This window comes from Salminus brasiliensis, chromosome 1 (assembly GCF_030463535.1).
Source record: "Salminus brasiliensis chromosome 1, fSalBra1.hap2, whole genome shotgun sequence".
Classification (NCBI taxonomy): Eukaryota; Metazoa; Chordata; class Actinopteri; order Characiformes; family Bryconidae; genus Salminus; species Salminus brasiliensis.
Window position 1 is genome coordinate 90263142 of NC_132878.1, and position 23434 is coordinate 90286575.

Genomic DNA, 23434 nt, shown 5'->3' on the forward strand with positions numbered 1-23434 from the left:
TTAGACAGTTACACCACTCTTCAGCTGTGAAACCATTTCTGTGTCCAAGAAAGAATGGAAAAGTAAATTTACTCAGAAGATAGTTTTTATGTAGTGTCATTTCACAGCTCAAATATTATTTTGTTTTTGAGTATAAAGTATGAAGCATAGAGCGTGAAAGTTAAGTATATTTAAATATCTAAGATACATACTGCAGAAAGGGAGGAGCTACATCACTGCAAGTCCTCCTGCAACGGCGGCAGGAGAACCTGCAGTGACCTATTTTGGCGTAGAAGTGCTTTATCACTTTCGGTTTGTATAAAGCGGGTTAGTATGTTAATATCTTGTGTACTAACCTGTCACATCTGCACTATAAGGAATATTATATAGTATATACCGTATAGTACTACTGTGTACTACACAATTGGGATGCAGCCTATGCAACTTTTGACTAATAGAAGTTGAGTTAACTCAAAAAAAAGGTTGGTCTAACCTTTTATTGTTTACATTGCACAGTTTATGCAGTTACTACACACTGGTTGCTGTTCCAGGCTCTTGCTCTATCCTTGGTTATAAGTAAACTGTTTCTCATGACACATGCAGTAGATCAGTGCTGTAAATATATGTACCTCCATCAAAGGGTCCAGCCCTAATTACAAACACAGATTAGTATGACTAACACTAATCAAACACGTGGGCCATGTGACTCGGGCTCTTACGGCTCTTACGTTAGTCACTGTGGAACAAGACAGTGTTACAGTCTATTTATTTGTTCACTTCATGTCTTACCATCATATAAACCAGTGTCTTCTGCTGTCCTTAAGTAGGTTACTGGAAAACAAGCACATATGTACGCCATTAAAAACCCACAGTTGTGGTCTTAAACCCATAATTACAGCAATAGGAGACAGCAACATTCAACAGCTTAAAAAATCTAATTAGTATGGCTAACACAGGCTGGACTATTGCTGCCTTAGGCTCGGACAGGATTAGTTTTACTGCTGTTGGAGGTGGAGTGACGTCTGTAATGTTTATGGTCGATTCACAGGGTATTTAGCTTTAAATGACAGAGATGGGAGTGGCTACTAAATTAAAACATTGCTGACACAAAAAAACATGCACAAGATTTTGCTGAAAAACATCAAAAACATTTCATACAAAAACTGTAAAAAATTTAAAACAGGTTGTTTTTGCAACCATACAATAATATAAGATGATATAAACCTTTTAATGTAGGTTAGCACATACAGAGTATTTGCTGACCTATTGGCAATTCACATGGGGTTAATATAACTTGGTGTTATTTCCACAGTTCAGTTGATCACAGGTAAAATCCCCCAAACTCTTTACTGGCACGGGAGCGTGCAGTCTAAAAATGAAGTAACTGATTTGGATGAGGTGACAGTACCCCACCTCCCCATGTACAGCTTATGCTGTCCAAACTGCACTAGAGAGGGAGGTTTTCTTATTAAGTAATAATGTAAGAAACTTCATTCTTACTCACTAAGAAGGTAATCTTGTCACTGCAGGCCTGCACCGTTTATGACCAAATCACATGCAATAAAAATGAATCTGGCTATAAGTTACAGAGATGTGAGAGACTGGTCAATTTAAAAACAGAACACCCTGAATGCAGAGTATCATTAGCTTGGGAATTCATAGCCAACCTAAGAAAAATTACAGAATCTTTAGCAATTTCAGTTCAATCAGATTAGTATAACTTGATGTTATTTCTAAGGTTTGCTTCATGGCATGTAAAAGACAAGGTTTAGATACTTAGGTAAAAATTATGGTGCCCCACCTCTCCATGTAAAACTACCCTTGTCCGGACACTAAAGACATGGACTTCATTGCTATAAACATTAACAAACATTTGATACCACAAAAAAATGAATTTTATGCTAGGTATGAACATGTGACTAATGACAGACACACTCTCGAGTGATTTTCCCAGGTCTGGAGCTCCATTGAAAGCATCTAACAACAGGAATGATCTGGTAGCATTGGAGGAGAGCTTCGGAGTAATCAGAGAACCTACAATATTTTCAGGCATGTTTCATTTTTTGACTCAAAATGTGCACAAGTCTCATACTCTAGTATGAGATGGATAATAGTCAATTAACTAGTCAATCAGCCTGCAGCCAAAGAGAGAGCCAGCAGAGAGCCATCACTGATGTAACATAATTGGCAGTTATAGGTTCTTCTCCAAGATTGATGTTCAAAAGAACTGTGGTGAGACTGCTAGCTTTCACTTGTTCAGCGCTGGCAACATCATAGGAGTCATTGCTAATGGATGGGAATTGGAATAGACTAAATTGGGGAGAAAAACTTGTGAGAAACTTGGGGGATGCTCTCCATCCAGAAGAAACATGTCTGAAACCCCTTCTCCAAGCGTCCTTTAAATTCCATCTCCACATACCAGCTTTCAAACCCACCACCACCCGGTCTCTTCTGTTCAACTCAGCCATATCTCTCAGTCCTAGCTCCACTTATCAGAGGGGACTCTGGCCTTCTAACACAAGCAGAACTTCTGCCCACTGTTCTGGGAGTTCCAACCCATCTCTTACATGGTCCAAATCTGTCACAAAAGATCTGAGGATGATGTCTGGGGATCCCATGGGCAGCAGATTTGGGTGTTTCTGCTTTGACCAATGCCTTCGTCTATTTAGGCAGGCATATTAGAGCCATGGGAAAAACCCAGATGGTCCAACCCAACACATAGGACACCACTGTTGGGAGAACCACCCCATTTAGAAAACTAAATAAAACAAAACAACTCTAAATCTGCTGCCCATGGGATCAATATCCAGGAACAGAATAACCCCTTTTCTAAAAACACACACTGTGTACTCCCAAGGTCTTTGGAAGCAGACTTTAGCATCCCAGTGCTAGACTATACATTTCCCTGAAAGCAGCACAGCAGCATGTCTCACCCAGGGCCCAGATAGCAGCTCCCAGTGCACCCAGTATGACCACAGTCAAACCCACAGCAATGGCCACTCGGCATGGGCTACACAGGGCCATCCCTTGTGCTCCTGTCAAAGAGAAACCAAAGACACATTCAGACAGATGACAGAATCAGTCAAATACAAGCCAAATCCTATACAGAATCAGAGAGCAATGAAATGATAAATCTCAATAAAATGTCCTATATGTCTAAAAAATCTGTAGCCTATACTGTAACAGTACAGCATCTACAGACTTGGTGGTTGTTGTCAGTGCCAGTGAAAATAAATGATGCATTGATATGGTATTTGTGGGCAGATGCCGATCTCTGATATTTTAATTTGTATATCTGTATATTGTACATATATATTGTAGCAAGGAAAAACATGTATCTCCAAAATGGTGATTTTACAGGAGAAGGCAAAAATGTTCTTAACTTTGAATAGTTAAATAAGTATGGCAAGTACTTTAGAGCATTTCTATTGGTATAGTCATCCAAAACAGAGTTTAGACAGTTCAAGCTACAAGGTTCAAGCGATGGAGTAAACTAAAAATGGAGATACATGTTTTTGTATTGGATAGTAGATATAGAATAATGTTTTACATCTAGTTGGGTTAACATTACAAAGAAATTTCAAATTTAAGTCGGTAGAGTGACAAGTGCTTTAAATATTGCAGATATATTCAGAGTAGCCCAGCAACACTTCCAAAATACTACTACAAATACTTAAATATCGGTTTGAAATATAATTCAAATCATTAAATATCGGCTTGAAGTATCGTTCAAATCTGCTGATACCGACATGAATCTAATATCATTGTACATCCCTAGTGATTGGACTGCAACTAGAGCTGCAGCCCCATAATGCTCCCATGTTGTTGTTGCTGAAGAAGTGTGAACATACATTCAGACCTGTACTCAAATGAGTTACAATGACAGGTGACTGACAAGAGCAACAAGGGTTGAACAAATTGTTTGCTCAACTGGCAGTGCATGATAAAATTGGGCATATGGAAATTTTTCACAGCGGTCGATTTGTCATTTTCGGTTATTTTCTTTTCTTTGCATTTGATTTTGGTCAACAATACATATTAAATCGAGCCTCAAAAACATCAGTAAATGAGCTGTAGCTGAAGCTGATTGAATACTGGATAAGAAGTTTAATCTGTGGCTCCTCCCCCTCAATCTGTTTACTGCAGGTTTGAACTCCTCCTTTCACGTGACATCTCCAGACATAGAAAGGTTTTGACAATGGAGCGCTGAGCCCTTGCTGGGATTTGAACATATAATCTCCTTACATTTAATGACCAGCGGTTAGACTGTAGGGCCGGTCTAGAGCTGTGAAATTAAAGCAAAGAGCAAATTTTGAATTCCATTCATAATAAAGACATGTGCATGGTTTTATAACTCTAGAGTGGTGCAATTGTCTAACTGCTTGCTTGTCAAGAGACAGGAGATCATAAGTTCAAACACCACTGCCCTTAATGGTCAGGAGCCGATAGTAAGAATACGAAGACCTCGGCCCATGTGATGGGGGGAGTTCTAACCTGCAGAGGGGAATAAACAGTAAACAGATTGAGGGGGAGGAGCCACAGACTAAACATCTTACACAGTATTTAATCATAAAGTTTCAGCTCATTGATTATTTTCTTTCAAGGGTTAACTCAGGTATTGTTGACCAAACCGAGATGCAGAAATAAAAATGTGAGTTATGAGAATTTCTGACTAAAGATTAGTTAAAAACACTCAGCTGATTTAGAAGGCACAACTACAACATTTAGACATCACATAAGAGGGGATTAAACAACATAATTATTAGTCTATGCTCTGCATGAAGCGGTAATATCCTGTTAATGTTGAAACAAAACCTTCACAGGAGGAAGATCTGATTGGTATTGGTCTGCTGTTTCTATTTATTTTTTGTTTTGGCAGAAATGATCTTTAAAATGCTCTACATAACAGCACAGGTAAGGCATACTTAACATTATGGACAACACCTAAAAGACACATATTAATAATACAGAGAAATAAATTTGCCCTGAAAGCCAGAGACTCCAGCAGGCAGAGCATGATGAAGCTCACTTACTACCGCAGAGAGAATAAGATCAATAGTCCAAAGTCAGCACTTCCATGGACACAAAGCAAACTGAGGATTTAATACCTGTGCCATGTTCTACTCACCTCTCTCTCTCTCTCTCTCTCTCTCTCTCTCTCACACACACACACACACACAATCACACAGCCCACTGCGAGTGTCAGTCTGTCCCAGGACAGGATTTGTGAGATTTGGCCATGGGGTTGGTCAGTTACATAAAGAATCACATGCAGGTTGATCTAACTTCCCTTAGAGATTTAATAAGATTTTAATGAGATGCTTTAGGTCAGTATAGCTGACCACTACTTCATATGATATCCTAAACATCAGGAGAATTATAGGATAATTAAACATGAACCTGTTGGCACTATGCTGCCTAATGCCGGGTGTGGGCTAGAGGGGTAAAAAGCCCCCCAGCATTGAGCTGTGGAGCGGTGGAACTGTGTTCTCTGGAATGATGGTTGGTGCTCCAGCCAATACTTTTGGGATGAGTTGGGTAGCTTTGATGATGAGGTGGGGTGGTGATCATCCTTCAGCCTGACCTCACTAATATTCTTGTCACTGAATGCAATCAAATCCTCACAGCAATGCTCCTCCAAAATCTAGTAAAAGCCTTTTCTGGCAGCAGAGACAAAAGAGCACTGAACTCTTTTTAATGCCCTTGATTTCGGTAGAAACAATGAATGAGCAGGTGTCCCAAAACTTTTGTCCATATAATGTATGTCAGAGTAGGGCTCAGTACAGACATGCCTATTTGTAGCAAAAAATGCCTCCTGTGCCCATATGCTAGCCCATGTTAAAGCAGCAGAGTAATGTTACAGGATTTTACACAGATATGACTCAGGTTAGGCAGCTTTAGGCGGCTCCACCCATGTGCTATAGTGCAGTAGCTGCGCTCCGGCCTGAGGTAAAATGATAGGGACGCTATTCTTCCTGTTACAAGCTGCTATTTTAAGGTAAAACTGCTACAAAATGTTGCTGTTGCCAAGTTCCTATTGGCAAGAAGTCACATGTTTTCATCCCAGAAAAAAAGAAAAAAAAATTGCAACAATAATTCAATATTCATAATTTTATTGGCCCAGGTTGCCCCGACCATGAATAGTCATGAATGGATTCTGATCCAATATTTTGGCCAGTGTCTGATTTTCCCTCCAGCCCTTTCAATCACCAGAAGTTGCAAAAGCAATACAAATATCTGCTTTTTGATGAGTCAAGTAGCTTTTTGAATAAGACGAGTGAGTGGCGCACCTGTCTAAGCGCTTGCCCGTCATTGGAATTGGTTGTCTGGCTTAATGGAGGAGCACATGCTTGGCTTCACCCCTCCAGCACTGGTATGGGTGATAGGTGGAGTCCTAGCAACTGGGCAGTTTTTTTTAAATGACCAAACTGCAAAGACTTTGGAAAATAAATTAATAAATAAATAAAAATAACATGAAGTCAAGCACTGCATCAAGCAGTTAACCGCAGTGCAAGTGCACTCATCTATCTCAACCAAAATAATAAATAATAAATTCAGTGATCCTCAAATTGTCCTATGAGTTCTGCTACATTTTAGGTCTTCTCTACAGACCCCATTTACCTTCTGCATGCTAGGGCGAGTTCTCTGAGTAGATGAAGACGTTATTTGGAACTTACAGCTTGAAGTTCAGCATCTGTAAAGTCTCTGCTTTCCACTCTTATTCTACTTTTAGATCCACAGCAGATTCAGATTCCTCTGAAGTTACTGAGCTTCTGCTCGAGAGCTGACTTTTCAGCAACAGGGCTGAAGCAGTTCAGCTTAAAACAGAGGCACAGCGGTGTGATGATTAACTGCAGTTGCCATGCAGAGTCTGAGCATGCTCACACACACACACACGAGCGCGCACACACAGTATTATAATATGGGCTGGCATCCCCACCAGAGACGGCAGGTTGCACCATCGCTTCTGTTCTAACCCAAGGCTTTATTCACTCACATGCAAATGTTGAGGCACCCCTGAAACCCCTGAAACTTTTCTAAGTGAAAATAAATGAACAAATCCTCCACAGAGAAAACACTACTGCAGAAACAGTGTTGATTTATAAAATACCAGATTTAGTTATAACATATGACAAGTGCAAAGTTTATAGGATGTATTATTATTCTACATTCAGAAAACAAATTCTTAGCAAAATTCTGTTGAAACGTATATTTGATTAAAACATGGCTGTACAAACTTTTGCATACATTGTATTTAGACTTGTCAGGATCATGGCATTTTACCTGACCATGGTCATTTCTACATAAATAACTGTAATGCTATAAACTAACTATTAAAGTACAAGCTAAAAGAGGCTATCTTGCTTCCTAGCTGATACTTAGTAGCCCCCACAGACATGACAGACAAGAGACACAGCAGCTCCAGCTCAGATAAACAAACAGTCCTCACCCTCTGCCCTCTAAACGTGTTCTAGCACCAGTACGAATTAGAACTTCTGTTGTTTTCATAAGACCCACGGCATGCCTTGAAAACACGTGTTTTCAAATAGCTCTGATTTACACGTATTTGCCTTTAACCAAGGGAACAAAAACTCACTCTCAATTCACATTCAGTTCGTTTGGACGCAAACAGCTGTGGCCAGAAAACTTCTATTACCAAGGAATAGCAAGAAGTCCCTGTAGTTACGGAATAATACACCTTAGTATGTGATGAGCCTTGGAGTGTTACGGCTTAAAGGACTAGTTCATCATAAAAATCAAACAAACCTGACTGATCACTGACCCAGGTGCAGACAATCGGCCAAGAAATGTTTGATATCTGAAATTTGCTACTTTATTTAAGAACAAGTGAAGCTAGGCTAACATCGCTAACAAAAACTAGGCTTAGACTGTCACCAATGTCATATAAAAAAAAAGCAACATTTGTTTGGCGCAGACAAATGAATGTGCTTCAGAGCATCACATGACTTACTTTAGTCTATAAAAACATGACAAATTTGTTCCACAGAGCTGAAAAATGTATTATTTGATATAAATTAGGATGGTAATGCTTGGCTAACTAACCAGATGCTTGCAGATGCTTCAGCTTGAATCAAGCCAGATGGTGTTACAATAACCAGTGGGAACAATAACCAGAAAGCATGAGCATCAGCAAGAGCACCAAGCAAGGGCATAACCAAAGGATAATCAGAAGACAAGCCAGGGTAAGTAAAAAGAGCAATCCAAAAAACAAAAAATGACAAACCATACACAGGGTCGAACACCGATATACACCTAGACAGGAAAGACCTCTCAGTCTGCAGTAGTAAGGTCAGCAGTTCTTCATAATGTAAGGTTTAGATATACAACATGTAATGAGACGTGGCTGAGTGCGAGCAAGAGAACAGTTCCTAACTGGTGGATTGAGGACATGTGGTACTGATGTCAGATGAAGGTGGATTCTGGAAAGTGCAGTCCAAGGAGTCTAGGGAGGTAACAGGAGACTGGTGGTGTGGTCTTTTTTATTTACAGGAATATGATCGGTGATAGTCCAAGTCCAGCGTTTGTTAGCAACATTAGCTTACAAATGGTAGGCTAACTGTGCTAAGAACTAACTCTCTCTCTTTTTACCTTCCGAGTAAATGGCCACCCAGCCTGAACTGCTGGAAGATTGCCCGCTGAGGTCTCCTCTACCTGCGTCAGACCAGCTGCCACCTACCAGTCCGACCATCAGGCCCTCCACCCACCACCACCCATACCAGACCAGCGGCTCACCCGCCTACCACTGCTACCTGTTTAATGACCATGGACTCTTAACTATCTGCCACTATTAATATCACCATTATTAACTATATGTTGTTTCTGGTTTGGTAATTTGGTTCTGATCAGAGGAGGACGGGTCGGGTCCCCCTTATGAGTCTTGGTTCCTCCCAAGGTTTCTTCCTCCAGCTCTGAGGGAGTTTTTCCTTGCCACTGTCGCCGTTTGCTTGCTCACTGGGGGTCTTTGATCCTTCATGTCTTACGTTATTTCTTTTTTTGTCTTTGTCTTTTACTAATTACTAATTATGTAAAGCTGTTTTGTGACGACAACAGTTGTAAAAAGCTATACAAATACATTTGACTTGACTTGACTAACAAACACTGGACTTGGACATTGCACCTGTGGTACGTGATAAATCACGTTAAACAAAGTTTTTGTTCCTTTAAATAATCAAGATTGTGTAATAACTGTGACTGGCCTATAAGAAATAAACCTATAAGAAATAAGAAATCTCTTGATGGACATGACAGTGGTCATTTCTTAGCACTGGCTCTCTTTCTGGTTCACAGAAACAGGAAACCTAAGACTCCCGGCCTGTCACTAAATGGAACAGAACATCAACAACACATGCCCAATGGGACAAGGGCCCATTTACCTGGCCGAGCCCTCCTGGGTGTCTTGGACCAGGTGGGGGTACAATGGTAACACTTTTAGTATGTTTGAACAGGTGTGTTTTTAGGGGAATCTCTAATGTCACTGCCCTTAGCCTTCCCATGCTGGGAACGAACATGGGGTCATCCAAGCCTGTTTACTTCTGCCGCAGAACAGAGATTTACACTCAGATCCCCAAACGAACTAGAATGTTAAAGGCTTTTAATGTTTCTAGAGGGATCTTTGGAAACTGGTACTCAGCCAAGCTGCTTTATATGAGACTTTATATCTTGAATGCCTAACGTGGGCGCCCTTATTCAAACTTACAGTGTGTTACTGTGAACAGTTAAGTGAGTAGAAGATGACCTGATCTCCAAAAGGTATAAAGTTAAGGTAGATCAGTGTGTTTTTTGTTTTGTATAATTTTAGAGTGAAAAAATGGAAAGGAACAACATGCAAAAGTTTGAGCTCCCTGAGAGATTTGAGCCCTCAGCTCATGTCTCAGACATTAATTTGCTTGTTTGTGCACAGTGCATAGGAAAGGCTAGGTACTGAAAATGCTCCTCAAACCTTGCTTCAACAATTGGCTGCCATGGACTCCTCTAAGCATCTGCCTAGCACTCTGAACAATAAAACAATCAATGTCCACAAAGCAGGAAAAGGTGATAAGAAGACAGCACTGCATTTTTTAAGTAGACAATTTCTCAGTTGATAAAGTAATTAAGCATGAGGTCAGGTTGATGTCTGGAAGACCAAGAAAATGTTGAGAAAGATCTGATTTCTGAACTGCTGGAAAGGCAAACCACATGCCCTGTTTGACTGCAAAACAGACAGATTTAGCACACTCTGAAGCGGTGGTGCACTGTTCTACTGTGCAGCGACAACTGCTCAAATATGAGTCTACATCTAAACTACACCTAAATAAGCCTTTTATAACAACTGACTAGGGTATGCATTGATGTTACGTTCCTGCTGGCACACGCCTCCGTTAGCCAGACTGAGTGCAAAACCAGGAATGAAACAAGCGATTATCTGCTCAAAGCTCAAGGCAGATCACATTTACATTTATGGCATTTAGCTGACGCTGTTATCCAGAGCGACTTACAAGTTTACTCATATTACAGAGGTATAGTGTCAGTGTAGTGTTAGAAGTCTTGCCCAAGTACTCTTACTGGTGTAGCGCAGCATAGTCACCCAGACTAGGAATCAAACCCTGGTCTCCCATGTTGTGTGGTAGCTCACTGGCAGGTAGGAGTAGGTTATCTGTTCCTCCACACCAACCGCCAAATGGATTCGACAGCTTTCCGAACAAAGAACCAATGGTCCAAAGACATCATGTCAGGTAGGTCCAGCTAATTTAGGCTTGAATCACACCCTTTTAAGGATAAAGCCTCATATTTGCAAGCACAAAGTGTTTTTGGCTGTTTTCAGGCGTGTTTAGTAGACTGGCTCATACAGGTCAAAGTTTTAAAATGTAATCTACGGTGGTCTTGTTTTTTCCCCAGCGTGACTTCACCAAACAGCGAGCTCCTACATATTCAAGTGCCTGGATTCCAGTTGTTTCTGTGAACTGCAGCATTTAATTTGTTTCTCTTTTCTTGAGCTTTCAGCAGTCTGTAAATGGACTGAATGCTACTGCTGCCACTCAGTGGGCGTGCGTACCCTCAATTCTATGCGTGTGAAGTGAAGTTTTGTACCAAATGATCATAAACAACAGTTTATTCCATGTACATAAATCATATGCTCCTTACAAGGTCGGCACCACTTCTGCAATGTCTGCAAAACTGGCTAAAACTGAATCCTCTTTAAGGTAGCTTAGTGCAACAAAGTAGCCACCCAAGTTACCCCTGAAGTGATACGAACAGCTTCATATGACTTTACCAGTGCTTAATTTATCGAAGAAACAACCAATCTAACAGTTATTCTGTAGATTTCCATTTCAATGGTACCACATTATCAAAGCTAGTTCTGCACATCACGCCATAACAAAGTCGTATTTACTAGTGGGAAACTTTTTGATTGGCCCTGACTTTCCAGGGGGCATTTCAATACAAAAACTTTACTTTTAGCCGCTAAGTCGTATAGTGGGTGTGGTTATTCAGCAGCAACACATGAACACAACAGTCTAAAATCATTTTAGTGGCATTAAAACTGGATTTGGATTAAAACACTTCACACTCATTTCTCATTCTAGTTCCAGTAACAGCAAACAAAAGTGACTCTTTAAGGACAGACAAAAACCTCCTAAACATAAATCAGGTGAAAAAGCATAAGCAGGAACTTTTGAGAGGAATCTGAAGGCAGCATTTGCCCCCATATATAAATTAATGCAGGTTTATGTCAGGTGTCATTAAAAAAACATTATGAGCACTGACATGTAGGCTTATTAACGGTGGCCTACAGTTTAGTGTTGCCAAACACTTTAACCAGGCAACGGACCATTTGTCATGGTTCTATATAAAATAACAGCTTTTACTGAAGGCCTTTCCTAAAAGATTTTATCATGATTCAAATTTGATGAAAAATTGGGCCTTTTCATATTTCAGATATTTAGTTTTTGTCATTAGTGTGACATCAAAGGCAGAAAAAGTGAGAAGTGTAGATGTGAACCTCTTAGGTTGTCTTCATAGACAGGCTAAAGCATTGCTACTACATAACTATTTATGTAATTCACTTAAATAATATAAAAACTGATAATGACTCTACATTTCTAAGGTAACTAATGCATAGCTAGAAGACTAGACAACTCTCAACTGAGTGAAAGGCTATGGTAAATATATTGCTTTGTGATTTCAAGTAGAGCTTATGCACTCATATCATCACATTTGGTACAAAAGTATAAATGTGTAAATTGAACAAATCCACACAAACAATGTTACAATGCCACTAAACCACACAACCCGCCAGACAAGCCAGGCTATGAGCTGTTTGTGGAGAGTTCATACTGCAAGGTAATCCTAATAGCAAAAGCTACAACATCAAGGACACCATGAATCACTCCAGTTCTGTTCAGGATCTTATTGTACAGAGAATCCAGCCCAATCCAGTTGACGGCAGAAAACACAACATCAGAAGTCAACATCAGAAAAACACAAATCCAATGCCAGCTGACACGTGAGACAACAAACAAAGTGTACACTCGGTATATATGAACAATTTGCTCAGTTTAAGACAATGTCGTTAATCAAGTTTTAGCTTTTTTACAGTGCTATATTACACATAGCACCACAGGAATCAGAGGATTAGCCAACACAGCCTGTGTCCATCGTTTAATCTAACTTCCAGTTTCTGTCTTATCTTGCGGGTTATCCCCCTCCGGCTGAGCCGGTGGCCGAGCAGCACTCAATTTGACCCATTTGACCAGAGAACAAGTAACACTTTTGTGTAGTGCTCGGACTGCATGGCTGACTGAAACTCCTGAAGCCACAGTGTGCTGCTGTTTCTTTCCCTGCTTTAGACCGTCACACCTGGCTGCCTCACATAATTAAAGGGCCCATCTCATGGAAAACCAACCTTTCTTTGCTTTTTTTGGAAATTCAAGATTTACATTTACAGACCTTCACAGATATTCACCATAAATAGATATGTATAGTTCATATATGGAAACTAAACTGTAAAGGTGCTTTACATAATGGTTAGGATGTCACATGTGACCACACGTTCGACCAAAAGCAGTTTAGCCTGCCTGTTCACGATAAGGTCATAAGGTTCACAGTCTAGAGGTGAAGTTAGAGAGGAAAATCAAGGTAATCATAGTAAATGTATAATTCCTTAGTCAGTTTAGTCAAGTCTAAATGTAAGAAATAGTCCAGCATTTTTTCTTTAGTTTAGAAAGCTACAGTGGGGTAAAAAAGTATTTAGTCAGCCACTGATGCAAGCACTGTGCAGGTTCTCCTACTTAGAAAGATGAGAGAGGTCTGTATATCATGAATATCATGTGGTCAGATGAAACCAAAATAGAACTTCAATAGAAACTCAACTCATCGTGTTTGAAGGAAGAAGAATTCTGAGCTGCATCCCAAGAACACCAAACCTACTGTGAAGCCTGGGGGTGGAAGCATCATGCTTTGGGGCTGTTTTCTGCAAATGGGACAGGATGACTGATCCATGTTAAGGGAAGAATGAATGGGGCCATGTATCAAGAGATTTAAACCTCCTTCCATCAGTGAGAGCATTGAAGATGGAGCGTGGCTGGGTCTTTCAGCATGACAATGATCCCAAACACACCGCTCTGGCAACGAAGGAGAGGCTCTGTAAAAAGTATTTCGAGGTCCTGGAGTGGCCTACATACTTTTTTGCCTCACTGTAAATGCTAGCCCTTTAAATGCTAGCCCTGTAAATGCGGCACAGAGTGCCATACAATTGTAAGGGATAGAACTGTGGCTGTGTTCAGCTTCCAAATGGCCCATAACCTAAATATTTCTTAGATTTCTTATTTTTTTCCTCGAAGTCCACTTACAATGTATAGGTACCAAACATGTACATAACCATTCTCCTACTTTTTTATGGGCCATAATTCAACAGACTGTTACACATTTAAGACTATATTTTGTCTTGTATTGTGGCTCATTCAAAAAGCAATTCAAATTGAGAACTCCAGTCTGAAATGGCGAGGCAGGCTGAGTAGGCGGAGACAGGTAAATTAGTTGTTTATTTTACATCAAAGAGACAATGGATTTAAAATGGACTTTTCTCAGATTATTTTTTAATATATGGACTGAATATTTTTATTTTCTGAAAATGTATGAATATCTACACATGACTTTAAACTTCTTTATTTCATTTAATGTTAGGGTTTTTTTACAACCTGGATATGACAAGATCATGTTTGATGCTACATAGCTGCCGTTTTTGTCATGGTTTTATAAGAAACCAGTCATATACAACCCTCTAACTCTCCAAAATATCCAAAATACTAATATACTGAAGTTGACAAAGAGAAATAAATACCAATATAAGGAACGAGTCTTCAAGTGGTCTAATCATTCAGGCCAACCCTAAAAGTCTGACTAATATATACATTTAAAAAAGTAACACTGGTCACCTAAAGACAAATTGCAATTGTTATCTGGTTACACAGATAGTCACAAGAACACCACAAGTCAACATTGAGGAAAGAAAATCCACATGAAAAAAGTATGTGCTCTTTAAAAGCAAACTAAATATCCCCTCATTCAGTCAGTGCCAAAACCCCTTGACGGTAATGCACTTCAGAGATCCTTGGCTGCTGAGAGGAAAGCCCTGTTTACTGTTGTTTGGCCTGGTGAGGATGTTACTATGTGACTGTGGGGGAGTTTGTCCTGAGGGAGTCACAGACATTTGAGCTGGATCTGCAATTCCAGTATAACCACATAATGCTGTGTTATGATCTGAAGACGTACACTGCACACATGAGTGCTTCTGTATGTGTCCAGGCAGGTCGAGATGAGACGTTTGGAGAATAAAAAATATCTGAAACAGCCACAAGTATCATTACATGTTTGGGCAATATTTATTTTCTGAGGAGCGAGATGTGGTTTTATGGCAGGGTGACAATTAAAATTTCCCCTTTATCCATGCATCCATGACAGAATCAAAAACGTTCCGCTAAGAGGCAGTTCCCTCAAGGCTCCCTCAATTATCCCATGACCCACAGTTATCATTTCATCAACTACTTCAGCTAAGTAACTACGTAGGTTCTATTTAACAAATGACTGGGTAGACAGCAACGTGTGTGGGAGTGAGTCAGCTCCCTGCCATAGGCGTTACCGATCTGCACTCAGCAGACAATATAGACACACCTTTGTAGTCAAGTCTGAGTGGAGACAGAGCTAAAAGCTCTCCCGAGGGCGACTGCAGTTTTTGATTTATCAGAGCTTTGCCTGAGGTGAGTCTACTGAGAATGAATCATTTCTCACAAACTGAATGTATCTCTTACATGCATTCATTCTGTTAACACTGAGCTGTGAGACTTATAGAATACATTGTAAACAACTGTTAACACTGTAAATGTAATATACAAAAAAGTATTCAAAATATGGTAACTTTTATGAGTTAACATAAATTTGTTTAGTCAAAAGTTTGCCTAACTTCATTTCTGCATCTAACTCAGGAGTTGCGCTTCTTTACTGTTCAGCTTTAGCTAGTTAAAGAACTGCCTTCAACAGCATGGTGGTGTGGTATGGTGTGGAGTAGCTGTTGTGGTGTAGTGGGTAACGTCATTGCTTTCCTAGCATAGCAGACTAGGTTTTGATTCCCTGGCTGGGCATGCACACCACAGTCCACCAATAAGAGCCCTTGGGCAAGACTCCTGAAGGCAGTTGCACACCAGACAGTAGCAAAGCCTCAAGCTCCTGTTGAAGACCAAACTGACTCCAGATCAAGTTCCAGATGGTCTGTAAATATCTTTAAAAATGTGTGACTAGTGGCAAAAAGTTCTGGGTATTTGCACACTTGGTTAATCTGCTTCTCCTCATCCATCACCCACAAGGAAGTTTCTTGCGAGCAAGATGTGCTGTCAATAAGCTGTACATTTACATTACATTTTAAAGCATTTTACATTTACATTTTAATGCTTTGCTTTTTACCAAAGAAAAACCTCAGCTAGTTTGAATAGACTAATAATTCAAGGCTTGCCTGTACAGAGGCAAGCCTACCACAAGTAAAAGGTTTCTTTTAAAATATTGAATTTCTTGCATTTCCTGTACATTTCAAGTCATGGGTCATATATTATTCACTGTTGTGGTATTATTTTGGTTATGATTTAATATAATTTTGAAATGTTTTTCTTTTGTGGCCCGTTGTTATGAACAGAGCCTGAGGTTCGCAAGTTCAAATCCTGGGTCATGCTGCTTTGCCATCAGCAACCGGAGCCTGAGAGAGCACAATTGGCCATGCTCTCTCTGGCTCTCTCTTCTCTTATCCCTCCCATTGTGAGGCTGGTCGGCACAGCCGTCTGTTGGCTGATGTATCAGAGCTGGGGATTCAGCCCTTTCCTCTGAGCACATTGGTTGCCTAGAGAGGCAGTGGCTGGCTACACATGGTCCTCACCCTCCTAGTGATGGGAACACTGCACATGCTAGGAGGAGTCCTATTGAGTGGGTGTGTTAATTGGCTACTCATTTTCTATCTGTCTGGTCGCTAATGCTAGGCTAGCTGGCTGCAAGTGCTAAGCTGTGCTAGGACATTTTGGCTTGGCTTTTCTGTCTGACAGGTGTTTGTAGTCAGGGAGAGCCAAATATCACCAAACAACGGGCTACTAACGTAAGCTATTAATTAGCTGATATGGAGAAAATAATCAGCTAACACTTTAGCTTCTAGCAAGATAATAATGGCTGGTAGACTACAGCCGTAAATCTACGGCTTTCCACAGTTTATTCAGATGAGCTGGAACAGAATTATATATCTGAAGCTCACTGTGTCAAAGACGTCCACTGGCATCAGCTTCTGCATGACTCACAGCGTTTAGATTTTGGGCATTTTCACATCTGCGTCTTTTAAATCTGATTCTGGCTCATTTTTACCCTTGGTGCGATTCGTTTGGGCAGGTGTAAACACAGAAATCACAACCATGCTAACAAAGGATGTGGTCTCAGATCCAGTCCCAAATGAACTCTAGAGTGGTTTGTTTGTGATGAGAACGTGATCTGGCCTCGAACCGACCAAACTATCGGGTGTTCTCCACAAGTCTGAGCTAAACGACTTCTATAGACAGGTGTACTGCCCAGATAATTACTACAGATGTAAACATTTATGGCTTTTACCTGTTGCTCTTCTCCAGAGCCACTTTCAAGGTTACTCATATTACAGTGGTGGGAGTCTTTCCCAAGGACTGGGAATCGAACCAGGTCTCCCGCATGGTATTTAACATTGCGCCACACCAACCACAACCAAATGTCACTGAACAGATGCCATCTCTGCCCTTGCTCCATGTTGAACTGCACAGAAATCTGCACTAGTCCAGAACACAGGACCTTCTTCCTGTATTTACTTTCGTGCTCCCGCCCCAGACAGCTCAGACCAATAAGCGAGGAGAACGTTCTTACGTGGTTTGTGGCGATGCATTTTGGTGCTCTTGATTTTTTTGTCCTGTGTAAAAACAAATTAAACCTCTTGTACGTTTAGAAACTTGTTAAGTAACTCAGACCAGAGTAAACCAACAATAGGTGTAATTCAATTCTTCATTTCAATATTTGCTCAGGAATTCAGAAAAACGAAAGCACTGGGCCGCTCCAATAACAGACTGCTTCTGCTGTAGCTGTTTGAAAAAGAAGTGATTTAATGCTAACAACAGTAAGCCATAAAAAACTTTCACCGTGAGAAAGATCCGATGTTTAAGATGCCCTCACAAACCACTGCCTCATTATCCGCTGACAGTGCTTGAATGTTTAATTGTGTCGTCAGATTTTTACTTTGTGTCCTCCGGCTCAGTTCGTTTACTACTAATGCCCTCCTGCAGGCTAATGAAACTCACATTATCACAAGAATGGGCAACTCATGATCATGGACCACTGAGGCATTACTGGGATTTGAACTTACAATCTCCTGTTATAAGCAGGCAGTTAGACAGCTGTGCCACTACAGGGCTGTAAAATTACAACCTACCCAAAGAAGCCCACACTGTTCTGAATAATTATACCTTCTTGTTCTTTCCTAGACTCATCCTAGATCATAGGTTTGAATCTTAGAAAAGCCACAGTGCTCCATTGTTGGAAGCCTGTGAGCAGGAAGTGCACACACTTGTATTGTATTGAAATAAAGAACAAAAAATGAACAAAAAATTACAGGGGTGGAATAAGTGATGGAGGAAATGAATCCTGCTTATTTAAAAAAAAGAATTTTTGGCTTAGAACAGGTATTGATTAAAGTAATGAACATAGAAATGATCATCATAATGATTATGTTGTATTGTGCCAACCCCAGCTTTGTTATTAAACTTTAGATTTCAGAAGGTTAGCATTTTCTCCATAGCTATGCTAATTTATCTTTGTGCAAGAAACAGTACTAGCCATTAGCTGCCGCACTACGTTGAGAATTTGTTGAAAAGGGGTTGGGATGAGGTGGACTCTCTATGATCTACAATTGTAAAGATCATTTAAAAAATGTACCTTTTAAACATTTTAAATTTACTCTAAAGATACATTACTTTCACTCAAATATATATTTGTTTCCATTTTGGTCCTTTTAAGAAAGAGTTTGAGACAAAACTTACACTTTCACATTAGTATAGTTTCTCTACAGTCCCAGTATGTCTGCTGGTATTGAGAAAGGCACATGCACAGGCTACAACAGTAAATTATCATTTAATTTAATTTTTATTAACGCTTTTCAATCTAGTGTTCTCTGCAATAATAATGGGATAAATCACAATAATGTGATGCGGCCATATTAAGTACAAAGAATGCCTTACAACAAAGTGTAAAATTATAATTTGAGGAACATACATTAGCATTCAAAAGTTGTTTTTTTAACAATATAAAAGCAAACTGGTTGCAGACAATGTCGAAATAATATGTATATATATATATATATATATATATATATATATATATATATATACTCATTCTTATTATTAAATAAAACTCATTCTTACTATTAAATAAAACATCTAAAAAGTAGCTTGTAGTGTAAAGTTTGAAATATGTTGTTCACATTGTATAAGTTTTTACTTTTTAATAGTAGTGTACTTCACACTTTTGTCCCCAGTTCCCTTTTACTGCTACTTTGATTAAACAAAATAATAATAGGCATTTCCATAGCAATGTGAATTCTGAACATGTGATCTGAATGCCAGTACATGATAACTCTAAAACTAACATTAACACATTGCATCCAACAATAAAGGCAGCATTCAGCTTATTTTATACACTGGTTGCAGGTTAGCACTCAACAGCTATTCCACATGATCTGATCCATTTTTACTAGACTCATTGTGCCATTTTCTTCACATTGACTTCAAACACCCTGATTGCAAGTTCTTTATTTAATGATTCTCGTTACACAAATGTGCAAATATGCGTCTTTTCTCTGGAAAACATAAGCATACAATACCTTTAATACTTTACTCTACTAATAAAAATTGACTACTGGACCTTATTTGAGTATATTTGCATTGTTTACCCTTTGTTGGACACGTACAGCACCTTTTTTTCTGCGCACATGGCCGACATGGACATGCACGTGGCCCTACTACATTTAGGAAGGATTTTAGTTTAAGAAGAAGAGAGAAAAGATGTCTAATCTAAGTGCATTGCCAGCTAGACATTAGTGTAAGATATGGTTAATCTTGAATGGAACATGTTCTTAAATGGTGAATCAGCCTGAAAGTGTCCTTTTTGTCAAGGGTCCAGCTGCGTATGTCTCTCGCCCGTGCTAATTTCCCTCATCAAATTCTGTTGACAAATAGGCCTTGTGACATCACTTGATGTCCTATTAAACAACCTTTGACCTTGTTACAGTACTAATCACTGGCTATAACACTCAGTCCGAACAAAACAGGTCCTATCCACAAATAAGTCGGCAGAAGCTCTCTCTATTAATGTTTAACAGCTCACTCGTCCGATGTCTGCTGTCAAAAAAAAAGAGAGAGAGAGAAGGCACAATTTGTCTTCTGTGCATTTAGTACTCACCTATCTTTTTCTCTGTCATCTCCTCGCAAATGAAAAGCAGAGAAAACTGAAACGAACGCAGGAGGTTGGAACGCTCCCGAAAATCCTCCTCACCACGACCAGTGTCCCTTTTTCTCCTTTAACCTGGGAAGGATGAAAAAAACAGGGAATCACGTAAATCAAACTGCCAGGATGGACAAAAACGGGTTAAGCAAGTTAAATAAACCAAAGGGCACAGCGAGTTACGAATTTTGGAGTGAACAGTCAACAGGCTAAATGTTGTCAAAGTCTTCAAAAAAGACAGGCCATAAAATAGGTCCAGTTTCTTCCAGATTTGACAGGCCTTTCGCTCACTTTTATGAGCTTTGTGAACAGGCTAGACACAGATCTCTGGATGTGGGCAAGCAATGGAGGCTCATATTAGAGTTGTTGTTTAGTACAAAGTAAAGAAGTCGGCAGGGTAGCTCAAAACCACACTGACTTAAAAGGGTACAAACACTGACTGAGGAAACTACCAAGAGGAAAGGCCCAAAGCTCTCAGAGAAATACTGCAGTGGTACTTCTCACTACACCCAGCATCTATCAGTACAGGAACACTTATCAGCAACAATATTTTTAAGAGAAAGTATTTATTATTAGTATATTATATTATAATTAATAACGACAAGAATAACAATAACAATTAACGTTTATTTAAGGCATGACAAAAATATATAAAAGAGATATGTTTTTGCAAAATATATTTCTGACATATAAAATAATAAATTCATTTGTATTATATATATACAGCATATATATTGTTTATTAGATTTCTCAGTCTCTTCTCAATCATCTCTCTCAATCCTCGGCTCTTTTCACTGTTCTGGACACATCTACCACCTACTTTACTGACATTCGCATTAAAAAAAGTTGGTTTTTATTCATATAAAAGTAAACTGGTTGCAAACAATGTCAAAATAATATGCTATATATATAATATGGTAGTGTATTGAAACAAGTTACAAGTGTCAGATAACAGGAAGAGCTGTAATAATATAAGTAAGATAAAGTATTTATTATTAGTATATTGCATGAATTAATAACAAGAAAAATAATAATAACAATAAAGTTTATATAAGGCATGAAAAAATATATAAGAGAGATATGTTTTTGACATATAAAATAAGACATTTATTTGTATTATATATATATATATATTTTTTTTTTTTATCAGAGTTCTCAGTCTCTTCTCAATCCTCTCTTTCAATTCTCAGCTCTTTTCACTGTTCTGGACACATCTACCACCTCCTTTACTGACATTCGCATTTTTAAAAAGTTGTTTTTTAAAAATATAAAAGTAAACTGGTTCCAAACAATGTTGAAATAATATGCTATATATAATATAAGGCATTAAATATATATATAAATATATATATATATATAGTATAGAGATATATTTTTTACATATAAAATAAGAAATTGATTTGTATTATATATGTATATATATATATTTTTATATATATATATATATATATATATATATATATATATATATATATACACATAACAGATCTAAAACTTATTCTCTAAAACTTATTAAGTTACAATGCTTCAATATATTAGCATTGCATTTATTTTATTATCTTGTTTGCAACCAAAAAACTTTTGATGTTAATATTGTTGTAAACTTTGATTCCAAACTTTGCATTGCTAATGTTTATTCATCAACTGAGTAACTGCTGAGATATTAAAGTAAATATGACAACACAACACGAGCACATCACTACATATAGCTACTGAACTACTACCTACCCACCTCTGTCCAGTCTCACCACCTTCCAGACAAATCCCCGCACTGATGAACTGGTTCTGGTTTAGTTGTTGGGGGACAGAGTTTTATGCCCCTATCCTGACCAAAATATCTCCCTTTCACCTCATAAGCTGGCTGTCCTCTCCTCAGCTGGAGCAGAATCACTCACCTTTCTCACTCAGGTAAAGGTAAACTCCTCAGCACGACCAACAAAGACATGAAGTTGGACACCGAGCTGCCTTTCTCAGCACTTCCACTCTGACATTTTAGCTTTCTCCCCCGAGCCTTCAATCTTTTATTTTCCTTCACAATGAGCTTTTTCTCGCAGGTCGTCTTTTCGCACTCCGTTTTCCCCCTAACTGTCTCCAAAAGTCGAAACCTGCTCCTTCCGGTCAGTAAAATAAAAAAATAAAAACCGTCCCCAAAGGGCCAGGTATCTCACCAGGGTTATTTTTACTACACCTATTATCCGTTAGGTCCCGCCTACCTCGGCGGTGATTGGCTAGGCGAATCCCTCCTCCTGTGAAAGGATTGGTCAGTAGTCAGTAGAGAGGGCGTGGCTTGTCGAGAACGGGTGGGACACTAAAGAAAGCTGGGGCAGCAGGTGCTTTGGCTGGTTGCTTATGATTTGCAGCATAACTGGAGTAAAACCGACTTTATAATGTTGAAAAGATTAATATTATTTAGCATTTGGGACCATTGAACATTGCTTTTCAGCTTCACCCCTACAGGACTCACACAATAGGGTAACAACATGCATTGTATGCAAATGCAGAGCAGAAAGGAAGACATGTGAGCTGACGGATAGGCCGTCCTTTCTGTTTACTCTAACAGGTGTTACAGAGGTCATTAAAAAAAGTTTTAATATCTGAGCTTTGCTTTTTTAGTTTTAGACTGGATCTAAGAGGTGATTGGAATAAAAGTCTATGTCATCCAGGGTGACCATACACCCTCCTTTCCCTGGACATGTCCTATTTTTGTGTTTTTTAAATTCAGATAAAATACTTTATTGAGCCCAGGAGGGAAATTGCAGTTGTTGTAGTTTTGCAAACGTTTGTGTAAGAATAAACACACTATAAAATAAACATGCTATAAATAAACACGCGATAAATAAAATACATTTAAAACAAATAGAGAAAAAATGAGAAAAACTTAAAACATGTACATATATATATATAAATGATAAGAATACAGTAAAGTGGAGAGTAATAACTGTGATAATAAATATGGAACATTATTGCACACTTATTAAATTGAATTACAGTGCTATTATTACTGCAATGTAAACAGTATAATTTATATAAGAGTATTGCACAGCTAAACCATAGTGTCACACATTAAGGGAGGAGTTATAGAGTTTGATGGCGCTCTGAGGTGCATTTTGGTGGAATGAGTCTTGCACTGAATGTGCTCCTGTGTCTCGTCACTGTGTAGTAGAGAGGGTGCACCACTGTGCAGGATTTCGCTGTTATTTCACGTCAGCGTTTGCTTCTACAGTCCCCACAAATTCTGTGTAGATGTAGATGTTTCCGGCTCTATTCAAGCCCTGTCTTCTGGTCTTAAGGTCCACCTAGGCCAGTTCCCAATCTGCGTTCGTGTCGGTACTTGTGTATCCAAGTACTTCTCCATTCAGAAGTTCACATCTAGCCAATCAAGTATTGAGTGTTGAGTATTGTGTTACGAAGGATG

At 39.1% G+C, this 23434-nt stretch overlaps 1 protein-coding gene across 1 annotated transcript in view; it reads right to left on the bottom strand.

Annotated features, from left to right (window-relative positions):
• The window catches only part of hpn (hepsin), a 30724-nt gene extending 10728 nt beyond the window's left edge, over positions 1–19996 (bottom strand). The window contains exons 1-3 of the mRNA XM_072680846.1: positions 19978–19996; positions 2913–3014; positions 769–810 (exon numbers count right to left, since the gene is read on the bottom strand). Coding sequence (XP_072536947.1) covers positions 769–810; positions 2913–3014; positions 19978–19996 — 163 coding nt within the window. The remainder of the gene's footprint in view (positions 1–768; positions 811–2912; positions 3015–19977) is intronic.
• Positions 19997–23434: the final 3438 nt, after the last annotated feature.